Source organism: Pelophylax lessonae (assembly GCF_965119305.1).
Source record: "Pelophylax lessonae genome assembly, chromosome: 2".
Taxonomy (NCBI): domain Eukaryota; kingdom Metazoa; phylum Chordata; class Amphibia; order Anura; family Ranidae; genus Pelophylax; species Pelophylax lessonae.
This window is the reverse complement of record NC_138769.1, coordinates 471,897,580-471,922,341: the sequence shown is the minus strand read 5'-3', so window position 1 is coordinate 471,922,341 and position 24,762 is coordinate 471,897,580. Positions and strand designations below refer to the sequence as shown.

Here is a 24,762-nt window from a genome sequence, read left to right as displayed (position 1 = left end):
CCACACAGAATAGTTGCCAGATGGGAAGTGGAGGGCCGGGGAGGAGATCAGCTCACACATTAGGAACTGACAGGCAGGGAAGGAGGGGGAGAGGGAGAGACTCTGAAAACCGTGGTTTGACGGAAGGACGTAAACTGACCACAGTATCATAGATCAGCAGCCACGATTATCATGGTTTACACACCTAAGGGGAGATAGGAAGGTAGCCAGGTATTTTACAGCATAGAATGAGACAAATGGCACTGCAGAAGCACTATGCGGTTTATCGTGCTTTAAAAGAACAGGATCGTTTTTTGTTTTTTTTTTTATTTAGGGTTACAACCACTTTAAGTTTAATAGTCTATTCCCCTTTTTTAAGATTGTTTATATTGTCTGCAGCTTGCCTTTCTGTGTTCGAGCTACAATGACAGCTGAGCTGGCAGGTTGGTTTGTAAACAAACCCATGTAATCATTTTCATTGATTGTCATATTGACAACATGCACTTAAACCAATACAAGTTATTTCTCGATCATTGGTGTGGAATAAGCCCTGTCTTTGACAATGCAGTCTCTGAACTAGGAGCCGGCTGTCAGGAACAGCTAGTTCATGCTAATTCTCATACAGCTAATGCTCATTCCTGTGCAGCTAATGTATGTGCACATGTACCAGCACAAAGATGAGCTCAGGCTAAGGTACAGGGGACAATGACACGTAGGAGTCTTTGTGCATTGGTGCTAAACAGCCTATTTAAAGGAGACCCTGCTGGATGCTAACTTCTGGATGTTCTTCAACTTCCCCTGATCCATGTTCCTATGTTCCTACTTGTGCTGACTGATTCTCCGTTGCTGACCCAGCTTGTTCCTGACCTTGCTCTGTGGATTCTGGATTATGACCTAGGCTTGCCTCTGACAATTCTCTGCCTAATCTTATGGTGCTGACCTCGGCTTGCTATACGACCTTGGTCTGCTTGCTTCCCTGACTATGCTGCTGTTCACTGTGTATGACCCCAGCTCACCTTGACTATGTCCTTGACCGTAGCAGTCACCTGCTATCAAGGTATTGGAACACGTGTTTCTTTGAGCCTTGTACCTCTGTCACCACATTCAGGGGTGCTCGGACCAGAGCCACAAGGGAAGCCCTTTTGTCAACTCAGCCTCCAACCAAGGTACGTGACACTTGCACAGTTGTGAGCTGAGTTCCTAGTTCCATTAAGGAATGCAGATTATTGTTCGTGCAGCACTATCATGCTGAAGATCTACAGGAATTAACTAGTTAAACCAACTAAGGACTACTAAGGGGGGCATGTATCCCAAAAAATAAACAATTTAACATGCTGTACCAGAGACAAAGCAGATTAGCTAATATTATATATTTGATAAGATTATTTGCATTAAGCTGATAAGTTTAAGTTATACAACTACAAAAAAAATGCAAAAAAAATTTGCCTACTCTTTAATGGATCATTTAATTGCATCAAAAGTGTACACAATAACTGAAAATACTTACTGGTAAACCAGGAATTCCAGAAAATCCTTTTTCACCTTTTGCCATAAAACCAATGATTTCTCCTGGTTCTCCCTAAAAAAAAAAAAAAAAAAAGAAGTTAAAAAAAAAAATAGAAGAGTGGGCCTTCCTTTCTTTTTCTAAGCTTTCGGTAAATGTTAAGTACTGTGCCATATTGTTTTATCTAATATAATTTATTTCTAATCCCCTGTTTTCTTGTATGTGATTGCCATTTTGCCTAAGAATGGTTTTGAGAATAGCCTTCTATTTACACACACACTACTACTGAAGTCTTGAGAGAATATGGCCAAATATAAGTCTATCCTGTGTTTCTCAGATGGAAAAGGATAGGAATTACTGATATCATGCTTAACATGACCAGAAGCCTAGGTTTTGCTGGTGTAATTTTACAAAAAATGGGTATTATATTGTGTTTGTGTGCAATAAAATGAATTAAAGTATATATTTTTCCAAATAAATTGCATTTGAAAAAACACTATGCAAATACCATGTGACATAAAAAATTGCAGCACCCATCATTTTATTCTATAGGGCCTCTGCTAAAAAAAAAAAAAATATATACATATATAATATTTGAGGGTTCTAAGTCATTTTCTAGCAAAATAATGTTGATTTTTTACATATATGTGAGTAGTGTCAGAATTGGCCCAGTAAGGAAGTTTTTAAAGCTGAATATTCATTCATTCATATTATACACTGAAATTATGCTATTCTCATTCTATACCTGTTATCTTAGGCAGCATAATATTTTTGCATATATACAATCGTTCTTTCTTTTTATTTGTGGTTTAGGAATAAAGAGCCACTAACAGTCAAGGAATAAAGAACCACTAACAGTAAATTCCAAATAGCAGCTAGAAGAAGAAGTGTTTGTTCAGTAGCCCCGAGGAAGGCATTCATCAGTCTTGCAACTGTAGCTTTGTCATATCTTGAAATATCTTTTGTGCTTATTATTACATACAACCCAAGTAAAGTTAGACATGTTATTCATCCAGTTTACCCAAGCTGCTTATTTGTCACTTCCATACGCACATCATTACTAGGTATGTGTCATAGACTTTCCAGTGATCCACTAAAATTTTACCACAGGTAAGTCTAACATCACAACTTAAAATACCTTGCCTAATACCATAACTGTTGTACACAGTATAGGAACTTTTAATTGCTTTAGGCAGGTCTGAAATTTTCTTTTAGGATTATATAAACCATTTTTAAAGCACCCTGTAAACTACGGTCGTGCTAAAACTCTACTGAGTGGTGACTTCATTGAATAGGGAAAATTAAAAAACCAACATAACTTTGCAATTATGTTTGAACACTAAGTGCCGATTCACATTTGTGCGATGCGGGAACGCTGCAAATATACAGCGTGTTCCCACATCGCATCTGCACCCCTGGCAGTCCACACTCCCATAAGCAATACGCTGGGTGTGTCAATTACTAGGTTAACGACACCCCCAGATCAGATTGCATATCGCAGTGCGATCTGAAAGTTCGCACAGAATCGGATCACACTGTGCGGACCAAAAAAAGGGTCCTGTGCATGTTTTAGTGCGATTGCGGTGCAAATTCAGCCATACAAACAGTATTGCTGAATTTGCACCGCACAGAGATCGCATGTCATTTTAGGAGCAGTGCGCTCCGAATTACATGCGATCTCTGTGATCGCACAAATGTGAACCGGCACTAAATATATCACATTAGCTCAGATATTAGAAAAAAATATATATTTTGTTTCTCTACTACTATTTTCAGTTATAAGCCATGTACGTCTGCACTTCAAGAATTTAACTACAAGATTATGTTTTATAACCATAATTACATACAAAATGAGAAGTGCAACATACCTTAAGTCCTGGAGATCCTGGAGTACCCTAAAAGAACAAATACTGTTATACCTTTCAGAACAATGTTTTGAAGACACATTTTGAAGCTACATTGTATAGCAGCTAAGACATACCTTTGATTATAAAGTGGATAACAAGGTAAATGTTTTTCCATTTGTAACAAATTCTTACTTAAAATCAGTTAGAATCAACTTATTGCCATCCAATTATTGCTGTACAGGCAGTAGTATTGATATATAAGACACAAAGGGGTCTATAAGACAATCGATGCACAAATGTCAGAAACATTTGTGCAAACTGAACTAAATGTCAACATATATTTTTGATTAGATTAACTCAAGTATCATCAGCACTATCTAGTGGCCAAAATGTTGGAATATTTCAGAAAACGATATCACAATTTGGCCACAAGATGGAGCAGATGATACAGACGTTAAACTATTCAAAAACATGGTGGAATTGAGTGCAGCTTGCACAAATGTTTCTGAAATTGTGTAGCAAATGTTTTATGAATAGAACCCCTAATCATGTTGTCTTGTTATTGGTGACACCACAATAAACTGACAGGGGTTCAGTGTCACAAATGAGAGAAGCACCTTTCCATTTCCCTTATTACTCATTTTTTTGCAGAAATTCGGGCAACTATGCCCATAGAGACTGTTTTTATTTTTTCTCTTGGGCTCCAGCTTTTGAAATAGGAAGCAAGACAGGAGGATCATAAGATCTAATTTTTAGAAGTGTATTTATGATGATTTTACAATTTATCTTGCTATGTAAATGTTTTTTTTCTCTAGTTTACTAAGTCTATATTCTGGTTCCCTGACTTCTACTTCGACACCAAATATAAAACAGTAGTCTTGGATTAATTTTCTCCTACTATTGCTCTCTCTTTAAATCACTAAGTAACTTTGGTATTCAGTAATAACTTGCTTATCCATTTGGTATGTTATCATACCTCCCAAACGTCCTGGATTCGGTGGGACTTTCCTGAGTCTTGAACCATATCCTGGCATCCTATGAATCTGGGCTGAATCCTGGAGCCCATGCCAGAACAAGTTCATGCACTTGGCTTCACTAATTAGCCTGGCAGGGGTGCGCTAGTGCAACTCTTGCAGGGTGCCCAGTGTCCCAAAAGCCATTACACTGCCACTATGGAGAGATGCTGGCTGTAACAATCACTTCAGAGCTGATGGAAGACTCCTCTAAGCCGGGGAGAAGGAACATCTCTCTGCTTCAGCCATGCTTTTCTTAGGTCTGTAGAGGGAAGGGGGAGGGGGGGTTGGGGAGGAAGAGGATTTATTCTGGGTTCGGGAGGGGATTGTGCGGAAGAAGGATCTGTGCTGGGGGAGGGGATTTGGAAGGAAAAAGTATTTGTGCTGGGACAGGAAGAGAATTTGTGTTGGAAAGGGGTATTAAAGGGGGAGGGGATTTGTGCTGGGCGAGGGGATTTGAGGGGGTTGAGGAGAATTTGTGCCGGAGAAGGAGGGAGAAGATTTGTGCTGGGAGGGGAGAGAGGTTTGTGCTGGGGGGGGGATTTGTTCTAGAAGGGGTGAGTGTGCACATTAGTGCTGGATTTATTTTGGGGGGGGATAAAGTCGGAGAGAGTATTGCGTGCAGGGGGAATTTAGGACTATCCTGACCCCGATACGGTGCGTTACACACCCCTGACTCCTGCACTCTTTTTGTTTTGTATTCCCAGCTCTTACTGTGCACTGCACACTCCTGTCTCCTGCATTCTGTGCATTGGACACTCCTGTCCCCTACATTCTGTGCATTGCTCTCTGAGTGTCATATACTCCTGAACCCAGCACTGACTACAGCACTCTGGGCATTACATACTCCTTATCATTGAACATATTATACTGTATTACACACCCCTGACCTCTCCAGTGTTATGTATCCTAAACTCAACACTGACTGCAGTACTCTATGCATTGCACACCCCCCTGCACTCTGCCTTATATACATTGTATTGTACATTACAGTCCCTAACAATTTTTATAAAGTTGTCCTTTAAGGTAGGCTCAGAAATAATTAGCTCTGTGTCTATTTTCAGTATGACAACAACACCTTGGATCATTAAATGAGACCTTTCAAACACTGAGAAGCACGTGGCACTTACAGGATAACCTATGAGCCCTGGTAGGCCAGGAGGTCCAAAAGGTCCTACTTCTCCCTAAAAATCAAAGCCAAGAAAAGTTCTAGGTTATTATACAGATAATACACACATAAAGAACAACAAGAGCGTAATAAAAACATTGTCAGAGACAATTATAAAATATTTGCATAGAAATTATCCACATTCCCTTGCATCTGTAGATAAGAAAATCTATTATTTTACCATTGGGTTATAAATTCATTTTAATTTTGGTTTATGAACCAGGGTTCATTCTTAATAAGATATGGATCTGTGTGGGTCCTTTTGCTCACAATAGAGGTACAGTAATATTATTTTTTAGGGAATGACAGTGTTTCCTCCAAAATGCCAATAGGGCGCATGGTTGTACTCCTTGACTGATATATAAAAGCTATGTAGAAGATGCAAACAAGGAAATATTTAATGGTTTACTTAGGGATGATTAGCATTGTATATTCCCCAAAAACATATTTTTTGGTTTATAACCATTTTAGTAGGTAGCCTGTCTCTGCACTTTAATATTGCTTGATTTCTAGAAGCAGTCTATATTGTATACTGCATATACAGGGAGCTCTTGCATGCCTCTTTTTTTAAAGTATTTTCTTGTTCAAACAGTATGAGTTGCCAATACAGCAGCCAGTCTCACATTCACATTTGCCCTGGAAAAAAAGGCAGTTGGTAAAAATGGTTAAAATGTAATTGGCTGAAATGACGGAATATGGAAACTTTAATTAACAAGGTCTTGCCACACACTTGGCTCAGAAAGAAGCAGTGAGAGCACAAGTAGTGATGAGCGAGCTGAGCAAAGTTCAGTTTGCTGTACCTTCACCAAACAATTGAAAAAAAAAAATCCTCAAACATTGCACCTGAACCATATAAAAGTCTATGGGAGCCATGTCTTTTTTTTTTTTTTTTTTCTGTAAAGCGGATATAAAGTTATAGATTTAACAGTTTAAAAAAACAGTTACATTTCTGGCACATGCCAGGAATGTAACTGTCGCATTGAATGTGCTGTCAACCAAACTGTCAAACCATCCAATGGCTGGTGTCATAACTGATCACAGGTGCAGCAACAAGGCAGTTGAAGATTAAACAGACGCCAAGATGGCAGATTCCATGGCTGAAAATAATAGGAGGGTTTACTTACACTTTAAGTTGCAAGCTTTTGGGAAAATATGGCACAGGTCGCTGGACCCAGCCATGGGAGACAATGCTACATTTTATTTTTAAATGACCATTTAGCAGGGAGCAGATTTTTTAATAAAAATTTTAAATAAGGCATAGGGCTCAAACACATGGCCACCAAAAATGTTTTCTGGATCTGAATGCAGGTGTATTGTTTTCTAGAGGCCCAAGCCCACTGGCCCAAATTATTTGGTGGAGGGGGGATTATGGTGTGGGGGTTGTTTTTAGGGGTTGGGGTTGGGCTTGGCCCCTTAGTTCCAGTGAAGGGAACTCTTAAGGCATCAGCATACCAGGACATTTTGGACAATTTCATGCTCCCAACTTTATTTGAACAGTTTGGTGATGGCCCCCTTCCTGTTCCAACATGACTGTGCACCAGTGCACCAAGCAAGGTCCAGAAAGACATGGATGAGCAAGTTTGGGGTGGAGAAACTTGACTTTCCTGACCTCAATACCTTTGGGATGAATTAGAGCAGAGACTGTGGGCCAGGCCTTCTCATTCAACATCAGTGCCTGACCTCACAAATGCACTTCTGGAAGAATAATCAAACATTCCCATAGACACGCTCCTAAACCTTGTGGACAGCCTTCCCAGAAGAGCTCAACCTGTTATAGCTGCAAAGGATGGGCCAACTCAATATTGAACCCTATGGACTAAGACTGGGTGGGATGCTATTAAAGTTCATGTGCGTGTAAAGGCAAGTGTCCCAATATTTTTGGTAATATAGTGTATGTTGTGAAGCTGCAAGTGTTTGAGAAATCTGTGAGGTTTAATGTTCTCACAACTCAAAATTGACCTGAGCTCAAAGCTCGTTCCTTTATGACAAATACTGTAACAGAAAAATAGTTTTGACCATACCTTTAAGTATTATGTGAGACTAGGCAGCCTAGCTGGGATAAGGTTTAAAATTGCAATCAAATATAATTAACAGTGTTCTTTTTCGTTGCTATTTCGGGTGCTGACCTGCTATTGAGGCAGATACTGTATGTGTGCTTGATATATTTATAGTTGCTACCACATACATAAAGCCCCCCCCCCCCCACTTCCATACCAGACTATGATTTTTTTCCCTTGCTGTAACTCCTATTGCTTCAACTAAGACATGGTATGGTATCAGTTTTTGTCCATAGGCACCCATGGTAAATGTAATAATCTAATTAGGGTGGGATGGTGAGGGTACCTGTAAGTGAAAATGAAACTGCAGGAAAAGGTCAGGTTCCCTCCCCTGTGTGACAGGGCTGTGCTGTGGGGAAGAGCTGTGTACATCTCAGAACTGGATGGACAGAAATACAAATCCTTTGGCATCTCTCATACTGTATATGCATTTAATAAAAACGTAAAACTAAAACATCCCACATATATGTATTTTATATGTGAATTTAGCTGCTTGCCTGTTCGGCATTTAATTACTTAGTGTTTGGTAATTTTTTACCCAAATAAACGTCATTGTAAAATAGGATGACATAAATATATACATGGTGATAGTCATTCTGCCATTTTGCTACATAAAAAGATTATATATCCCAATAATTTAATACACCTTACCTTCGTGCCATTGCAACCTGGAATACCTGGTGGGCCAGGTGGACCATCTTGCCCAGGTATGCCCTGTTAATATAAAAAAAAGATGTCATAAAAAGTTTGAACTATGTTCCGATGTGTGATACATTTTCTTGATCAGCTTGCCAAAAAGTACATACTGGGAGACCTGGGTTTCCTGGAAATCCAGCTGATCCCGCAGGCCCCTGAAATGAAAGACAAGGAAAGAAATTACTTCACCAAACTTCATAAAAAAAATACGAAGTACCAGCATATGCCATTGTAACGATGAAAGCCTCTGTATTCTGTGCTTTGCCCAGTAAAATTGTGTGGTAAGGGACTATTTAAGGCTTTAGGGGAGGATTTTCTTTGGAATCATTTTTGCTTTCTCAGGTTCTGTATTACCTCTTTCTACAGTATATACCACCTCTTCTTTTACCTCTATTGCCTGCATGTCTCCTGTCATTTTGGAAGAGCTTGCCCAAACTATGTACCTGTCTGCTTGACCAGTGGCTGCGTACCAGCCAACCCCTCAGCCACTCCTTCCTTCTCACCCCATCATTTTGTGTCTGCGTTATCTGCCATTTTGATTCAAGACTTGGTCTTGGGTGATTATCCTTTCTGACTCTCAACTGCCTGAATGCCTCCTGTCATTTTGGAAGAACCTGCCCAAACCATGACCCTTTCTGTTTAACAGTGGCTGTGTACCAGCCAACCCCACTACTCCCTTCCGACCCAATCATTTTGTGTCTGCCTTAACTGTCATTTTGATTTAAGACTTGGCCCTGGGTGATCATCCTTTCTGACTCTCTGCTGCCTGCACGTCACCTTTCATTTTGGAAGATCCTGCCCAAAATTTGAACCTTTCTGCTTGAGCAATGGCTGTGTACCAGCCAACCCCACTCCTTTCTTCTCACCCAATCATTTTGTATCTGCCTTATCTGTCATTTTGATTTAAGACTTGGCTTTGGGTGATTATCCTTCCTGACTTACTACTGCCTGCATGCTCCTGTCATTTTGGAAGAGCTTGCCCAAACTATGAACCTTTCTGCTTGACCAGTGGCTGCGTACCAGCCAACCCCTCACCCACTCCTTCCTTCTCACCCCATCATTTTGTGTCTGCCTTAACTGTCATTTTGATTTAAGACTTGGCCCTGGGTGATCATCCTTTCTGACTCTCTGCTGCCTGCACGTCACCTTTCATTCTGGAAGATCCTGCCCAAAATTTGAACCTTTCTGCTTGAGCAATGGCTGTGTACCAGCCAACCCTACTCCTTTCTTCTCACCCAATCATTTTGTTTCTGTCTTATCTGTCATTTTGATTTAATATTTGGCCTTGGGTGATCATCCTTTCTGACTCTCTACTGCCTGCATGTCTCCTGTCATTTTGGAAGATCCTGCCCAAATTTTGAACCTTTCTGCTTGAGCAATGGCTGTGTACCAGCCAACCCCACTCCTTCCTTCTCACCCAATAATTTTCTTTCTGCCTTATCTGTCATTTTGATTTAAGACTTGGCCTTGGGTGATTATTCTTCCTGACTCCCTACTGCCTGCATGCTTCTGTCATTTTGGAAGATCCTGCCCAAACTTTGAACCTTTTTGCTTGAGCAATGGCTGTGTACCAGCCAACCCCACTCCTTCCTTCTCACCCATTCATTTTGTATCTGCCTTATCTGTCATTTTGATTTAAGACTTGGCTTTGGGTGATTATCCTTCCTGATTTTCTACTGCCTGCATGCTCCTGTCATTTTGGAAGAACATGCCCAAGCTATGAACCTTCCTGCTTGACCAATGGCTGTGTACCAGCCAATCTCACTCCTTCCCACACCTTTATATTGTATCTGTCCTAGCGGTCATTTTGATTCAAGACTTGGCCTTGAGTGATTATCCCATAGCTCCCAACTGTCCCTGATTTTGATGGACTGTCCCTGATTTGGAACAAAGTCCCTCTGTACCTCTTTCCTCCTCACTTGTCCCCCCATTTTGGCCTAATCTATATATAGGTTATATAAAATGCACTACTTATCTAATAAAAAGTGTTTCAGAGTGCTAAACTTTTCATCCAATTTCTAAATTGCTGCATTTGTAAATTCCAAAACCACTATAAAGGAATAGTAGAGGTAAAAAAGCACTTGTAAGTTTAACAAAGGGTGTCCTATGCCTACATAATTTTGCTAATAGGTGTCCCTCATTCCAATTTCAGAAAGTTGGGAGGTATGATTATCCTGTCTGACTCTCTACTGCCTGCATGTCTCTTGTCATTTTGGAAGAACCTGCCCAATTAATGAACCTTTCAGCTTGACCAGTGGCTGAGTACCAGCCAACAACACTCCTCATTTCCCACCCCATCATTTTGTGTCTGCCTTATCTGTCATTTTGATTTAACACTTGGCCATGGGTGATTATCTTTACTGAATCCTCAGCTCTCACTTGTTGTTGCTATTAATTACAGGCCATGACTTGGTCCACTTGTAAGGATTGTCCGATTCCCCAAACCCTGACCAGAAGTGTCTTGTTGTGAGTCCTGACACTATTCTATTTTATAACTAGAAATAATCTTCCTGATTAGAAATGTGTGATGTGTTGATGATAACTGTAAATGTAACATTAAGCTTTAACAATGCCTTACTTTGATTTAGCAAACAGAGCCATAATTACTTAGTTGGAAAAATATTACTACATTTCCAAACCGTTAACAAAAATCCAGCTGCACAGATGATTTCAAACTAAGCTGGCTACAACTTATTGTTGTCCATGGTCAGGGATAGATCCTAGAAAAAATAATAATTATTTTTTGTTTTTAGCAAAGGGCAAACTGAGGTGGGCTGATGCCACTAAGTGAACTCTACATGGAGCATAGTTGGAGCATACTTTTGTGTCAACATTATCATGCAAGTCAGTAGAACAGCTTCTTCTGACTTTCTACACAGGCACCCGTGTGCCCTGTGGCAGAATTCAATAAATCCTATTAGTGGTGTCAGTACAGCTCTGTTTGATGAAATACAATATTATTTCTGGTTGCAGAATAATTAACTATCATTCATATTTTAATAGTATAACAGTAACAATATTTGCATATGTACTATGGCTTACTCTGTTTCCTTTTGTTCCTGGAAGTCCTGGCTCACCAGTGTCACCCTGTAGCAGAAAAAAATTTGATAATGATTATCATTATTGTTATGATATAACTTTGCTATTTACAATATTATATACTGTTTACCTTCTGCCCCAGTGGTCCAGATTGCCCTTCAGGTCCTGGAAGTCCAGGAAATCCAATGAGGCCCCTTTGACCAGAAAAACCTCTTTCTCCCTTTGAGAGGCAAAAAAAACTTTTAGTACCATGTGGTAAGTACAGTGCATAGAAAGTGTAGTCAAGCGTAATTTTAATTTTCAATTTATTTTTTATTTTAATTTACATTTAAATATTGTAAAAATGTAGAAACTGGTGATTAGTTTCCCAAAATTGTCTGCAAAGTAGGGTTATGGAGCAAGAAGAAATAACACATACTGTATATGTATGACTGCACTATCAAGCAAGTCAGAACAATACAATATGCACATGAGGAAAGTCTTAAAATAAATTTGTTAGAATTAAAAATAAAACTGTCAGGGCTGACTTATTTTTCCAGAGGAACGTTCCTGGATCCTTATCCTTCTTTCCTTATTTAGTGGTTAACCAACCTTAATCAAGCAGGTACATACCATGTGTCAGAATGACTATGCCATGAGCAGTTATAAAGAGCCCAACCTTGCTTAATTGTTTTTACTGGTTGTGCCTTATGCTGAATCTAGGTGGGGAAGGTGCAACTGCTACTGAGCCCCATACCTCAGGGATCCCAAATCGAACTTCTACCCCTACCCATATTTATTAGCCATGTACAGTTATGTATGTTCTGTACAGAGAAAATCATTTCCAGTAAAGATACCTATGTACATGTGTGCAGCTGCTCTCTTTGGAGAACACACTGGTTTACAATAAAAAGAAAAATAGGGATGAGCGCAAACATGTCTGGATCCTAGTCCGAACCCACCAGGATGATGTCTCCTGTACTGGGCCAATCATAGGTGGCCAAGGCATTCCCTGCCCTGCAACCCCCCTTGTGGGGTGTGCATACATGCAGTTGTGGAGCAGGGAATGCCCCAGCCACAAATGTTTGGCCCAGTACAGGTGACAGCATTCTGGTGTGCTCATTTTGTGAGTTCTAACTAAGATTTAAGCATACCCAAGCTCATCCCTAGCTACAAATTATTAGGCATTTCTGTGACATAGACCTTTCAATGAAAGTCATTATTAAATTAATTAATTAATTAATTTCAGAAAAAGAATAAACTGTAGCTGCTAAAGATCAAGGGTACAAAATCGCTGTTGTAACATGGGCTTTTGTCTGCACTGCTTGACAGAAAAGCTGATTTCATCTCACCATAAATGTAAGGCCTGTTTACAAAATAGGGATCTCTGTGTTAATTAAGTACAGTATATAATATTTTGGTCCCAGAAAAAAAAAAAAAAAGATTAACCTTAATCAGGGCCGGTGCTACCACTAGGCGAACTAGGCAGCCGCCTAGGGCGCACTGCCACCTAGGGCGCAGCCATGGCAAGTGCCACATTACTCTCCTGTCACCTCCTCATCCCTGGTAGGTGTCACCTTTAGAGAGGGGGGAAGTGTTTACAGGAAGGGGGTGTAGGGTTAAAGGGGGGCAGTTTGTGCAGGAAGGGGGTGTAGCATTAAAGGAGGGCAGTGTGTTCAGGGAGGGGGTGTAGCGTTAAAGGAGGACAGTGTGTTCAGGGAGGGGGTGTAGCGTTAAAGGAGGACAGTGTGTGCAGGAAGGGGGTGTAGCTGTAAAGGGGGGCAGTGTGTCAGGGAGGGGGTATAGCATTAAAGGAGGGCAGTGTGTTCAGGGAGGGGGTGTAGCGTTAAAGGAGGGCAATGTGTTCAGGGAGGGGGTGTAGCGTTAAAGGAGGGCAGTGTGTGCAGGGAGGGGGTGTGACGTTAAAGGAGGGCAGTGTTTGCAGGGAAGGGGTGTAGCATTAAAGGAGGGCAGTGTGTGCAGGAAGGGGGTGTAGCTGTAAAGGGGGGCAGTGTGTGCAGGGAGGGGGTGTAGCATTAAAGGAGGGCAGTGTGTGCAGGAAGGGGGTGTAGCTGTAAAGGGGGGCAGTTTTTGCAGGGAAGGAGGTGTAGCATTAAAGGAGGGCAGTGTGTGCAGGAAGGGGGTGTAGCTGTAAAGGGGGGCAGTGTGTGCAGGGGGGGTGTAGCATTAAAGGAGGGCAGTGTGTTCAGGGAGGGGGTGTAGCGTTAAAGGAGGGCAGTGTGTTCAGGGAGGGGGTGTAGCGTTAAAGGAGGGCAGTGTGTTCAGGGAGGGAGTGCAGTGTTAAAGGAGGGCAGTGTTTGCAGGGAAGGGGTGTAGCGTTAAAGGAGGGCAGTGTGTGCAGGGAAGGGGTGTAGCTGTAAAGGGGGGCAGTGTGTCAGGGAGGAGGTGTAGCATTAAAGGAGGGCAGTGTGTTCAGGGAGGGGGTGTAGCGTTAAAGGAGGGCAGTGTTTGCAGGGAAGGGGTGTAGGGTTAAAGGAGGGCAGTGTGTGCAGGGAGGGAGTGTAACGTTAAAGGAGGGCAGTGTGTTCAGGGAGGGGGTGTAGCGTTAAAGGAGGGCAGTGTGTTCAGGGAGGGGGTGTAGCGTTAAAGGAGGGCAGTGTGTGCAGGGAGGGGGTGTGACGTTAAAGGAGGGCAGTGTTTGCAGGGAAGGGTGTAGCATTAAAGGAGGGCAGTGTGTGCAGGAAGGGGGTGTAGCTGTAAAGGGGGGCAGTTTTTGCAGGGAAGGAGGTGTAGCATTAAAGGAGGGCAGTGTGTGCAGGAAGGGGGTGTAGCTGTAAAGGGGGGCAGTGTGTGCAGGGGGGTGTAGCATTAAAGGAGGGCAGTGTGTTCAGGGAGGGGGTGTAGCATTAAAGGAGGGCAGTGTGTTCAGGGAGGGGGTGTAGCGTTAAAGGAGGGCAGTGTGTTCAGGGAGGGAGTGCAGTGTTAAAGGAGGGCAGTGTTTGCAGGGAAGGGGTGTAGCGTTAAAGGAGGGCAGTGTGTTCAGGGAGGGGGTGTAGCGTTAAAGGAGGGCAGTGTGTTCAGGGAAGGGATGTAGCATTAAAGGAGGGCAGTGTTTGCAGGGAAGGGGTGTAGCGTTAAAGGAGGGCATTGTGTGCAGGGAGGGGGTGTAGCGTTAAAGGAGGGCAGTGTGTTCAGGGAGGGGGTGTAGCGTTAAAGGAGGGCAGTGTGTTCAGGGAAGGGGTGTAGCGTTAAAGGAGGGTAGTGTTTGCAGGGAAGGGGTGTAGGGTTAAAGGAGGGCAGTGTGTGCAGGGAGGGAGTGTAAAGTTAAAGGAGGGCAGTGTGTTCAGGGAGGGGGTGTAGCGTTAAAGGAGGGCAGTGTGTTCAGGGAGGGGATGCAGCGTTAAAGGAGGGCAGTGTGTTCAGGGAGGGGGTGTAGCGTTAAAGCAGGGCAGTGTGTTCAGGGAGGGGGTGTAGCGTTAAAGCAGGGCAGTGTGTTCAGGGAGGGGGTGTAGCGTTAAAGGAGGGCAGTGTGTGCAGGGAGGGGGTGTAGCGTTAAAGCAGGGCAGTGTGTTCAGGGAGGGGGTGTAGCGTTAAAGGAGGGCAGTGTGTTCAGGGAAGGGGTGTAGCATTAAAGGAGGGCAGTGTTTGCAGGGAAGGGGTGTAGCGTTAAAGGAGGGCAGTGTGTGCAGGGAGGGAGTGTAGCGTTAAAGGAGGGCAGTGTGTTCAGGGAGGGGGTGTAGCGTTAAAGGAGGGCAGTGTTTGCAGGGAAGGGGTGTAGCGTTAAAGGAGGGTAGTGTTTGCAGGGAAGGGGTGTAGGGTTAAAGGAGGGCAGTGTGTTCAGGGAGGGGGTGTAGCGTTAAAGGAGGGCAGTGTGTTCAGGGAAGGGATGTAGCATTAAAGGAGGGCAGTGTTTGCAGGGAAGGGGTGTAGCGTTAAAGGAGGGCATTGTGTGCAGGGAGGGGGTGTAGCGTTAAAGGAGGGCAGTGTGTTCAGGGAGGGGGTGTAGCGTTAAAGGAGGGCAGTGTGTTCAGGGAAGGGGTGTAGCGTTAAAGGAGGGTAGTGTTTGCAGGGAAGGGGTGTAGGGTTAAAGGAGGGCAGTGTGTGCAGGGAGGGAGTGTAACGTTAAAGGAGGGCAGTGTGTTCAGGGAGGGGGTGTAGCGTTAAAGGAGGGCAGTGTGTTCAGGGAGGGGATGCAGCGTTAAAGGAGGGCAGTGTGTTCAGGGAGGGGGTGTAGCGTTAAAGCAGGGCAGTGTGTTCAGGGAGGGGGTGTAGCGTTAAAGCAGGGCAGTGTGTTCAGGGAGGGGGTGTAGCGTTAAAGGAGGGCAGTGTGTGCAGGGAGGGGGTGTAGCGTTAAAGCAGGGCAGTGTGTTCAGGGAGGGGGTGTAGCGTTAAAGGAGGGCAGTGTGTTCAGGGAAGGGGTGTAGCATTAAAGGAGGGCAGTGTTTGCAGGGAAGGGGTGTAGCGTTAAAGGAGGGCAGTGTGTGCAGGGAGGGAGTGTAGCGTTAAAGGAGGGCAGTGTGTTCAGGGAGGGGGTGTAGCGTTAAAGGAGGGCAGTGTTTGCAGGGAAGGGGTGTAGCGTTAAAGGAGGGCAGTGTGTGCAGGGAGGGGGTGTAGTTCTAAAGGGGTGCAATGTGTACAGGAAGGGGGAGTGTAGGATTAAAGGGGGCAATGTATACAGGAAGAGAAGTGTAGAGTTAAAGAGGGAAGAATTATGAGCAGGAAGGGGGGCAATGTGTACAGTTTTTTTTTTGTTGGTGGGGGGGGGGGGGGGGATGCAAGTAGCTGGTCTTGCCTTGGGCGCAAAATAGTCTAGCACCAGCCCTGATGCAATCATGCTAATCAACATACAGGCTTAAAGTAGAATAAAGGCAAAGCATTTTTCTCCTTTTGGATAGAGTAAGAGAGGGTTATAACCCCTGTCATTTTTTGGCCATCTGCATCCCATTGGGGAGATTTCCCTTTGCTTTCTGCTCCATAGCCAAAGAAGGAAGTGAAAGGAAATCACTAGAACTAGTGTCACCATTGGAAGATCTCCCCATTATTCCTGTTCTAGGGACAACCCAAAATTTGAGATTTTCATTGAATTTCACTTTTCCAGCGATAATGGTAAACAGAATAGAGAGTGTGATTCTCCCTAATGGGACCACAGAGAGAAATAAAACCTGACCTGTTTTCTAATCTTTTGCAAAAAGTTTTGCCTTTTTTTGGACTTTAAAATTGGAGGTTCTAGAAGTTTAAACACTGAGTTCTACTATGCATATTAAAACAAATGTGAACTAAGTGGACATAACCTTAAGCAATGTACTATTACTAATGATTTCTATTATTTACAGGACAGCAGTCATGAGGAAAGTATTTGCACAATGATGCTGACCTCCTTTGCAAAATTTAGTTTGCCAAATGGTCTCAGTTTTTTACACTTTGAATTACTGATCCAAAACAAGCATAGGCCACATGAAGTCCATAATCCTATTCTGTGTACTTATGACTGTGTAGTGAAAATAAAGGATCATCATGACAATCAAGTAATCAGCATGTTCAGAAGCAATGGCAGCTTGACATATCAAGACAAAATTCCTGTAACTAAAAAAAAATAAATAGTTCTACCATCTGTCCACAAGAGGGAGTGCTCTACCTGAAAATCATGAAATCAGCAATAACTGAAGTTTGTGCATTTAGTGAAAAGGCAGTTTGCTAAGTTTTACAGCGATTTCCAGAGGCAGTTGACTTTGCAGCAACCTCGTTATTGTTACTTATCATTCCTAAATGCAGGGGATGAACTATAAGAAACAGACAACTAGATGATATTATTATATCAGACTGTAGATACAAAGTGGCTTTGATGGGAGAGGAGGACATCCCCTTACTCTGTATGTGCCACTCTATGTTGGAGTCTTGTAAGCGTTCTTTCACACTGCTTTGTTGCAAAAACATGGTAAAAACACTGTGTTTTTGCTGTGTTTTTGGCGCATTTCTCACTTTAATTTTTTTTTCACAAAAAAGAGTACATGTGACTATAAAAATGCACCAAGAGGGTGCATTTTTAATGCGTTTTTGCCACGCTGTTGATGCGTTTTCCAATCATTTAGACAGGGAGGTGTGTTTTTGGTGTGTTATTTTTACCACACCAAAAATACAGCATGCAGGACTTTTAAAAATGTAACTGAACTGACTAGTGTGAAGAACTCCATTCGACTTAATGGTCATGCATTTTTCTTTGACTTAGGAAATGGAAAAGAAAACTGATCAGTATGAAAGGGCCCTAAGGTGATTGCTTGGAATAGAGAGACGGCCTTTTTATAGCGGGGAATTTATGCTTGGGAGAGGGGGTTGGGGGAGTTATGCATGTGCCCTTGGGTTCTTCAGTCTGTTCTATTATCATAATATAATTCATATTTGATATTTTAATAATATACAGTGATTGTTTACTATATAACTCTAGTTTTTTTTCTTTTTCTTAAAAATGAACTACTCTATATGAAATATCTACCCCTTTATGATATGGGATTCAGGATTGTAGGCTTAACTACCTCATTTGCACTTCCATCACAATGCTGCAGCAGCCAAAAAAAAAAAAAAAGGAAAATGCTAAAGACACCCCTGCCTGTCAAATATGGAAGATATTAAAATATTGTAAAGTAAAGGCTATTGAATACTGACATAAACCTAGATCAATTCTAATAACATACAAGTATTGAGTGGTCTACAGCAATCAAGAGAGAGTCCATTGGTTTCTACTGATAATCAGTGGACTGGAGGACCTTTGTTTGAAAGTAAGTTTAGTGCATTGAGGGACAGTCAGAGTTTTTGGAGGACAGTGGCTTGTGACTTGTCATGCGATTTGACCTGTCAAGATGGTGTTGCACTGATTCGGATGGTGCCATTGCCGGCAATAGGCTCCGATTTGGCATGCGATTTGACATGTCAAATTGACCCAATGTGAACGGAAAAGCTTAATTGAACAAGCTGAATTTAGAAGCTGAATGGCTACCATGCACAGCTGCACCCGATTTTACACTCTTCAGTTTTAGTAAATCAACCCCGGAGTGTAGCCTGGCTTTTTTAACCTTCTTAGCGGTATTCCCGAGCGTGGCTCGGGGTTAAATTTCAGAGCCAAAAGCGGTAACCCCGAGCCACACTCGGGGTACCGCCAGAAGCATCGCTGGATCCTGTAAGAGAGGTTACTTACCTTGTCACCGGGATCCAGCGATGTGTCCCGGCGGTGTCTAGCGGCGGTTCTTCCTCCCGATCATCTCCGTGCCCCAGCTTCCGTCTCCTGCGACGTGACGTTCGCAGGGGGTGGAACCGGCGGAAAATTTAAATGTAAAAACACACCAAACACACTGATACCATTCAAAATAAAAAAAAATTATATTAGTTTGCCCTCCAGTGCCCTTTCCTGCAGTTTTACTGTACTTTTTATGTATATATATATACACGTGTATGTATACACACACATATATATATATATATATATATATGTGTGTATATATATACATATATATATATATATATATATATATATATATATATACACATATACATATATATATATATATATATATATATACATATATATATATATATATATATATATATATGTGTGTATATATATATATATATATATATATATACGTAATTCTTGTGAATGGGCAGCCCAAACCACCTGTATACATTATATATATATATATATATATATATATATATATATATATATATGTATAATGTATACAGTTAGTTTGGGCTGCTCATTCACAAGAATTACATGCAAAATAATGGTACCGCCTTCAGCACCTAAAATCCAAAAGAATCATACTGCCAGGGAGGTTAAAATCCCACTTTATTTCTTCATTCTTTAGTACTTAATTTGCTCATTTACCATATCCAATATCATAGCTTTATACTAGCTGTGCCAATGATCTGGATAGCCAGCTGCGTGTTTGTTAGTACGGTGCACTATTTACTTTTTTTTGTACTGAATACATTAGGATATATTGTAAAAACATAACTAATGAGAATTTACAGCTCTGCTATAGTGATCAGAAGACATATGTTTTCCCAATTTCCTCCATTTCATGGAACATTGTGTATATTTTGTTTAAATGTTTCATTGCTTGGAGGTAAGGACACAACACCAGGAAAAGATTCCACTATTATTGTTGCCATAAATAACTGTTCCATCTGGATTGCCCATTCTATTGTCCCACAACAGGAAAGGGCAGAGCGATAAATAAAAGCTGTTGTAAAGGTAATCTGATGCATTGTTTGGCTTAAAGGGTTCACTGACATCATGTTTTGTTAAACTGACCATTTTGAAAAAGTAGGCATATAATTGATACTTAGCATAGTGCCAGGATGTGGAGATTAAATATTACATATTTCTGCAGAATGGCATACATTCAATTTAAATTTCACATAATTTTTTTTTTTTCATCTGTGTGTTTTAAGAATTATTTATAGTAATTTAGGTTACATTTTAGTAAAAATGCTGCAAAAAAAAAAAAAAGTGAATAACTGGGAGAATTTGCTAAACCTCGAGCAGACAGAATCTGGAGCAGATGTGCATGGAAATCAGCCATAATTTTCAAAGCCTAAAGCCAGCCATAGACGGTTCAAACCTTGACCGATTCAGCAGGAACCTACCGAGATTCAAACCATGTATGGGCACTGGGCAGGCTGATTGTACCTAAGTTGATCGATTGATAAACTTGGGTAAAACCAGCTCGTGGGTTTTTTCATGAGATTTTTGCTAGCCGCAATAGCCTCTAGCAATAATCACTGTGTGGGGAGAACACAACAGCTCCAAGGCAGGGATTCCCCCGTCAACAATGACTGTGTTGATGAGGGAATTGAGCAATTTCCTGCTGTTGAGCAAACTGATGATGGAAGCTGATTGGTTACTATGCACAGCTGTTTTAGATTTCATAGGATTTTTACTTTACCCTTCAGAGTAAGCTACATGTGCACAATGTGCTGATTTGCTTGCTATGTACATATAGTATTTTAAATAGTAGTACACATATTATTATATTCATTGATATAGTTGTAAATTTAACTTTTCATTCAACACAGCTTCAGAAAAAGATGCAAACTCTTGCCAATAGAAAAAAAAGACCATAACAAATGTCATATCCAGACTGGTATTAATATGAAGTGGGAAGCCAAGACATCTCTTAAGGCCTCCTGGGATACGATGCAGCTGGGACGTTGATATGAAGAATTCATTGTATGATCTCAGCCAGACAGCTGCCACGATTATTTCTCTGCATAATCATACATGGAATTCCATGGTCCTGGAATTTTAAACCAATTTTACGATTGCAGAGTGGGAAAAATTAGGATTTTTCCATAGAGATTTTAGCTCATACTGATTGCATTTTCTTCTAGTTAACACATTCTTAAATTATTCAAAAAAGCAAGGTATTATTGCTTGCAAATTGTTACTTCCATTAAAGTCTACTTGTGATGAAAGAGAATAAAACTACAAATGTTAAAACATCAGTCTAAGTAATTGAAAGACAAACCAACCAAAACTGGATTCCAAGATATCTAATGCACATTTCTAAGCGCATGTACCCCTATTTTTTTCATATCCAGGTGTACCTATAAGGGTGACTATACAGGTATTACCAGGCAGATCATATTCTCAAAAAAGGAGAAGTTGCACAATTGGCATCTGCTTTCAGTTTGCAGAAGGAAACAAGGCAATTTTATTTAATGGGTGAATGGGCATTTGTCCTAAGTTAAATGATAGGTCATAGTAAATGTATATCAGAGGTCCTAACTCTATTTGTAGTTCATTTTGTGGACATGTGTTGTTTAACACAAGCATTGCTTACAAAAATTTGAGCACTTGAAGGCATCACACCTGCTCACAGTTAGGCTCCATGTACACGGGACGTTGTTAAAAGTCCCTTTGAATGCTGGAATTTTATAGGACGTTTGAAACGTCCGTTCGGTCGCGTTTGTACCCGCGTTTAGCGGCGTTTGCGGGCGTTTGCGTTTAGAAGCGTTCCTAGAGGTCAAAAAAATGTATTCCCCTTTAAAATGGAAAAACGCGAACGCTAAACGCGGGTCATCGCGTTCAGACGCGTTCGGGCGCGTTTAGACGCGTTCAGACGCGTTTGTGCGTTTGAAACGCCGGGAAACACACGTTCGAACGCAAATAATTGCGTTCTAAAAAAAGTCCCTGAACGCAACTGCCTGCAAATTACTGTAAACGACCTGGTGTACATGGACAGATAAGATAAAATGTAGATGGGTTCAGGGGCTTCTGAAAAAAATGCCCAACTGCTCCTAAACGACCATTTCCAGCGTCCCGTGTACATGGAGCCTTAGGCAAAGCAAAGAGATTTTCCGAAAATGTTAAAAAAAACTCTAGGATCATTAACAGATACTGTATGTGCTGAATGTACAGGTAGATGCCAGTCAAAGCTATGGTTGGGTCCCACCAGTGTGTTACTCCAACTGAACATAGTCAGATCTCAATGTACATTTTAGCAGGTGGCAGAGGTTTCCAAAATGAAATTCTCTTCTACAGATTAAAGTAGCGTTCTATGTGTCATATAATGTTTGGACACTGGGAGGACAGCTCACACTTACAGAAGGTTCCAATGGGATACTATTATTAGAAAAATGGCACACTGCTAAGTAGCTCGTTAATGCAGCAAGTGGGATGTCTTCTACTTGATGTCAACTTCTGGTTAAGATTCATAAGTATAACCAGTTTTTATGTCTGCCTGTACTTAGTGAAAGCATACAAACCCAACCTGCTGTTAGTAGGCAATATCCAGTGCCAGCAGAGCTTCAAACAATCCTAGGCAAACTTTGCCTTTTTCCAAAAGCCAGGCACAAATGCATCACTATCACATCCCATAATTCATTGTGGGTGTCTCTCAATTAGTTGCTGAGATACCCTTATTAAATAGCAGAATGCAGTTCAGGATAATCCTAGGACAAACTTTTAAACTTAGGCTAGGTTTACACTTTTGCGGGTTGGGAACATTTGCAATGTCACACACGTTCTGGAACTGCAGGCAAAGCGCACTGCTCTTTAGCAGATGCGTGGGCATGCCATTAATTCAGCACTATGCGACTTGGTTTGGCTGAATTGAAAAAGAAGAGTCAGGGACCTCTTTCCCTGCATTTCTGCAGATAGAGCTGCCGATTGAAATGAATGGGCCACCTACACACAGAATGCAGGTTGCAGAAGTGTGAACCTAGCCTCAGCATCCATGGTCTGAAGACATTGTAAACAATGTAAATCGTAAGTTTTGTTAATAAACAACAAAAGGTGTGCAGCGCTTCCTGTGATTAATATGTAACAGTCATTTAAAAAAGTTCCAACATATAAATCCATAACTGGACTTCAACAAATCTTTAGTGTGAACCAAAATGACTCCAACAATGTGTGTGATATATCTAACCATTCACCAGAAACTGGGGAAAATTCAGTATGAAATAAACAACATCGAATGTGTTTGGAAAAGATTTGTCACACAAGTGCACCTCTACCAATCTATGCACTCACCAGAGGACAAAGGATAATGTGCCTTAGATCAATATTCTGTAGCGAAGTGATAACCGGCCCTGGTATGCTGGTTTAATGGCGGTCTTCTTTTGCACAGTGCCTGACTGTATTGGAGACCACTATTTAACCAGAATACCAGGGTAGGTTATCTCTTTACTACAGAGTAATGATCTAAGGCAGGGGTGGGGAACCTTTTTTCTGCCAAGGGCCATTTGGATATTTATAAAATCATCCGGGGGCCGTACAAAATTGTCAACTTAAAAATGTACCTGTTATATTTGGTCAAACATTTATTTAATTCATCCCTGATGTGATAGCTGCAATTGCTTCTCTTTGGTGAGATGTGTGATGTTAACGTGGAGAAGTGTAAGGTTTTGCACTTGGGGACTAAAAACATAAAATCACAATACACGTTAGGAGGGGAGCCCTTGGGGGAATCAAAAATGGAGAAGGATCTGGGAGTATTGGTTGATGATAGATTAGGAAACAGCATGCAATGTCAAGCGGCAGCTTCCAAAGCCAACAGAATATTAGCATGCATAAAGAAAGGGATGCATTCCAGAGATAAGACTATAATCCTTCCACTTTATAAAACTCTGGTCCGACCGCATCTGGAGTATTCCGTCCAGTTCTGGTCGCCAGTCCTCAGGAGGGATGTGTTGGAGCTGGAGAGAGTCCAGAGAAGGGCAACTAAACTAATTAGGGGATTGGAGGACCTTGACTATGAAGAGCGTCTACAATCGCTCGATTTATTCTCCCTGGAGAAGAGACGTCTGAGGGGGGACATGATAGCAATTTATAAATATCTTAATGGGGATCCCAGCTTAGAAAAAAAGCTGTTCATTCGAAGGGATTGCATGAGGACTCGAGGGCATACAATGCGATTAGAGGAGAAGCGTTTTAACCTCAGGCAACGCGGGGGGTTCTTTACTGTTAGGGCAACAAGATTGTGGAATTCTCTACCACAAGAGGTGGTTTCTGCGGGTAGTATGGTGGCTTTCAAAAGACTCTTAGACTTACATCTCAAGGATCAGAACATTCAGGGGTATGGGAGATGATTACAGCCACACATGCCTACACAGGTTGAACTGGATGGACTATTGTCTTTATTCAACCTCACCTACTATGTAACTATATGTAACTATGTAACTATATGTAAGCTGGTATTGATGATGTTGCTACTCGCAAGTGGTCTTCCAGGTTCTGCTGTGGGTACTGCTGGCTCTGGCTGGTACTGCTGTGAGTACTGCTGGCTCTGGGTGGTACTGTTGTGAGTACTGCTGGCTCTGGGTGGTACCGCTGTGGGTACTGCTGGTTCTGGCTGGTACTGCTGTGGGTACTGCTGGCTCTGGCTGGTACTGCTGGATCTTGCTGGTACTGCTGGCTCTGGCTGGTACTGCTGTGGGTACTGCTGGCTCTGGCTGCTACTGCTCTGGGTACTGCTGGCTCTGGCTGGTACTGCTTTGAGTACTGCTGGTTCTGGCTGGTACTGCTGGCTCTGGCTGGTACTGCCTTGAGTACTGCTGGCTCTGGCTGCTACTGCTGGTCCTGGCTGGTACTGCAGTGAGTACTGCTGGTTCTGGCTGGTACTGCTGTGAATACTGCTGGCTCTGACTGGTACTGCTGGTTCTGGCTGGTACTGCTGGCTCTGGCTGGTACTGCTGTGAGTACTGCTGGTTCTGGCAGGCACTGCTGGCTCTGGCTGGTACTGCGGTGAGTACTGCTGGCTCTGGCTGGTACTGCTGTGTGTGCTGCTGGCGGGAAATGCTGGCTAGCAGCGACACCGTGCTGGAGGAAGAGGCGATGTTTCCTGTATTGGTCACAGGCGGAGTGCATTTAATATCACTCCGGCTGTGACTCACTCAGACTGTCAGAACAGAGCCGGAACTATACAGGAAGAATCGGCCCGATTCTAACTGATCAGCTTAGAGACACATACTCAGCTGCATGGGGGGCCGGACCAAATTACTTCGAGGGCCGCATACGGCC

The 24,762-nt window shown here is 42.2% G+C and overlaps 2 protein-coding genes across 2 annotated transcripts in view; both read right to left on the bottom strand.

Moving 5' to 3' along the window:
* The window catches only part of COL4A1 (collagen type IV alpha 1 chain), a 120,761-nt gene extending 119,194 nt beyond the window's left edge, over positions 1 to 1,567 (bottom strand). Inside the window, exon 1 of the mRNA XM_082244772.1 lies at positions 1,487 to 1,567. Coding sequence (XP_082100898.1) covers positions 1,487 to 1,531 — 45 coding nt within the window. The 5' untranslated portion in view covers positions 1,532 to 1,567. The remainder of the gene's footprint in view (positions 1 to 1,486) is intronic.
* A 2,674-nt stretch (positions 1,568 to 4,241) lies between these two features.
* The window catches only part of LOC309548150 (uncharacterized protein), a gene marked incomplete at its 3' end in the record, with an annotated part of 127,815 nt that continues 107,294 nt past the window's right edge, over positions 4,242 to 24,762 (bottom strand). Inside the window, exons 3-8 of the mRNA XM_082248112.1 lie at positions 11,434 to 11,523; positions 11,307 to 11,351; positions 8,375 to 8,419; positions 8,220 to 8,282; positions 5,474 to 5,527; positions 4,242 to 4,385 (exon numbers count right to left, since the gene is read on the bottom strand). Coding sequence (XP_082104238.1) covers positions 4,242 to 4,385; positions 5,474 to 5,527; positions 8,220 to 8,282; positions 8,375 to 8,419; positions 11,307 to 11,351; positions 11,434 to 11,523 — 441 coding nt within the window. The remainder of the gene's footprint in view (positions 4,386 to 5,473; positions 5,528 to 8,219; positions 8,283 to 8,374; positions 8,420 to 11,306; positions 11,352 to 11,433; positions 11,524 to 24,762) is intronic.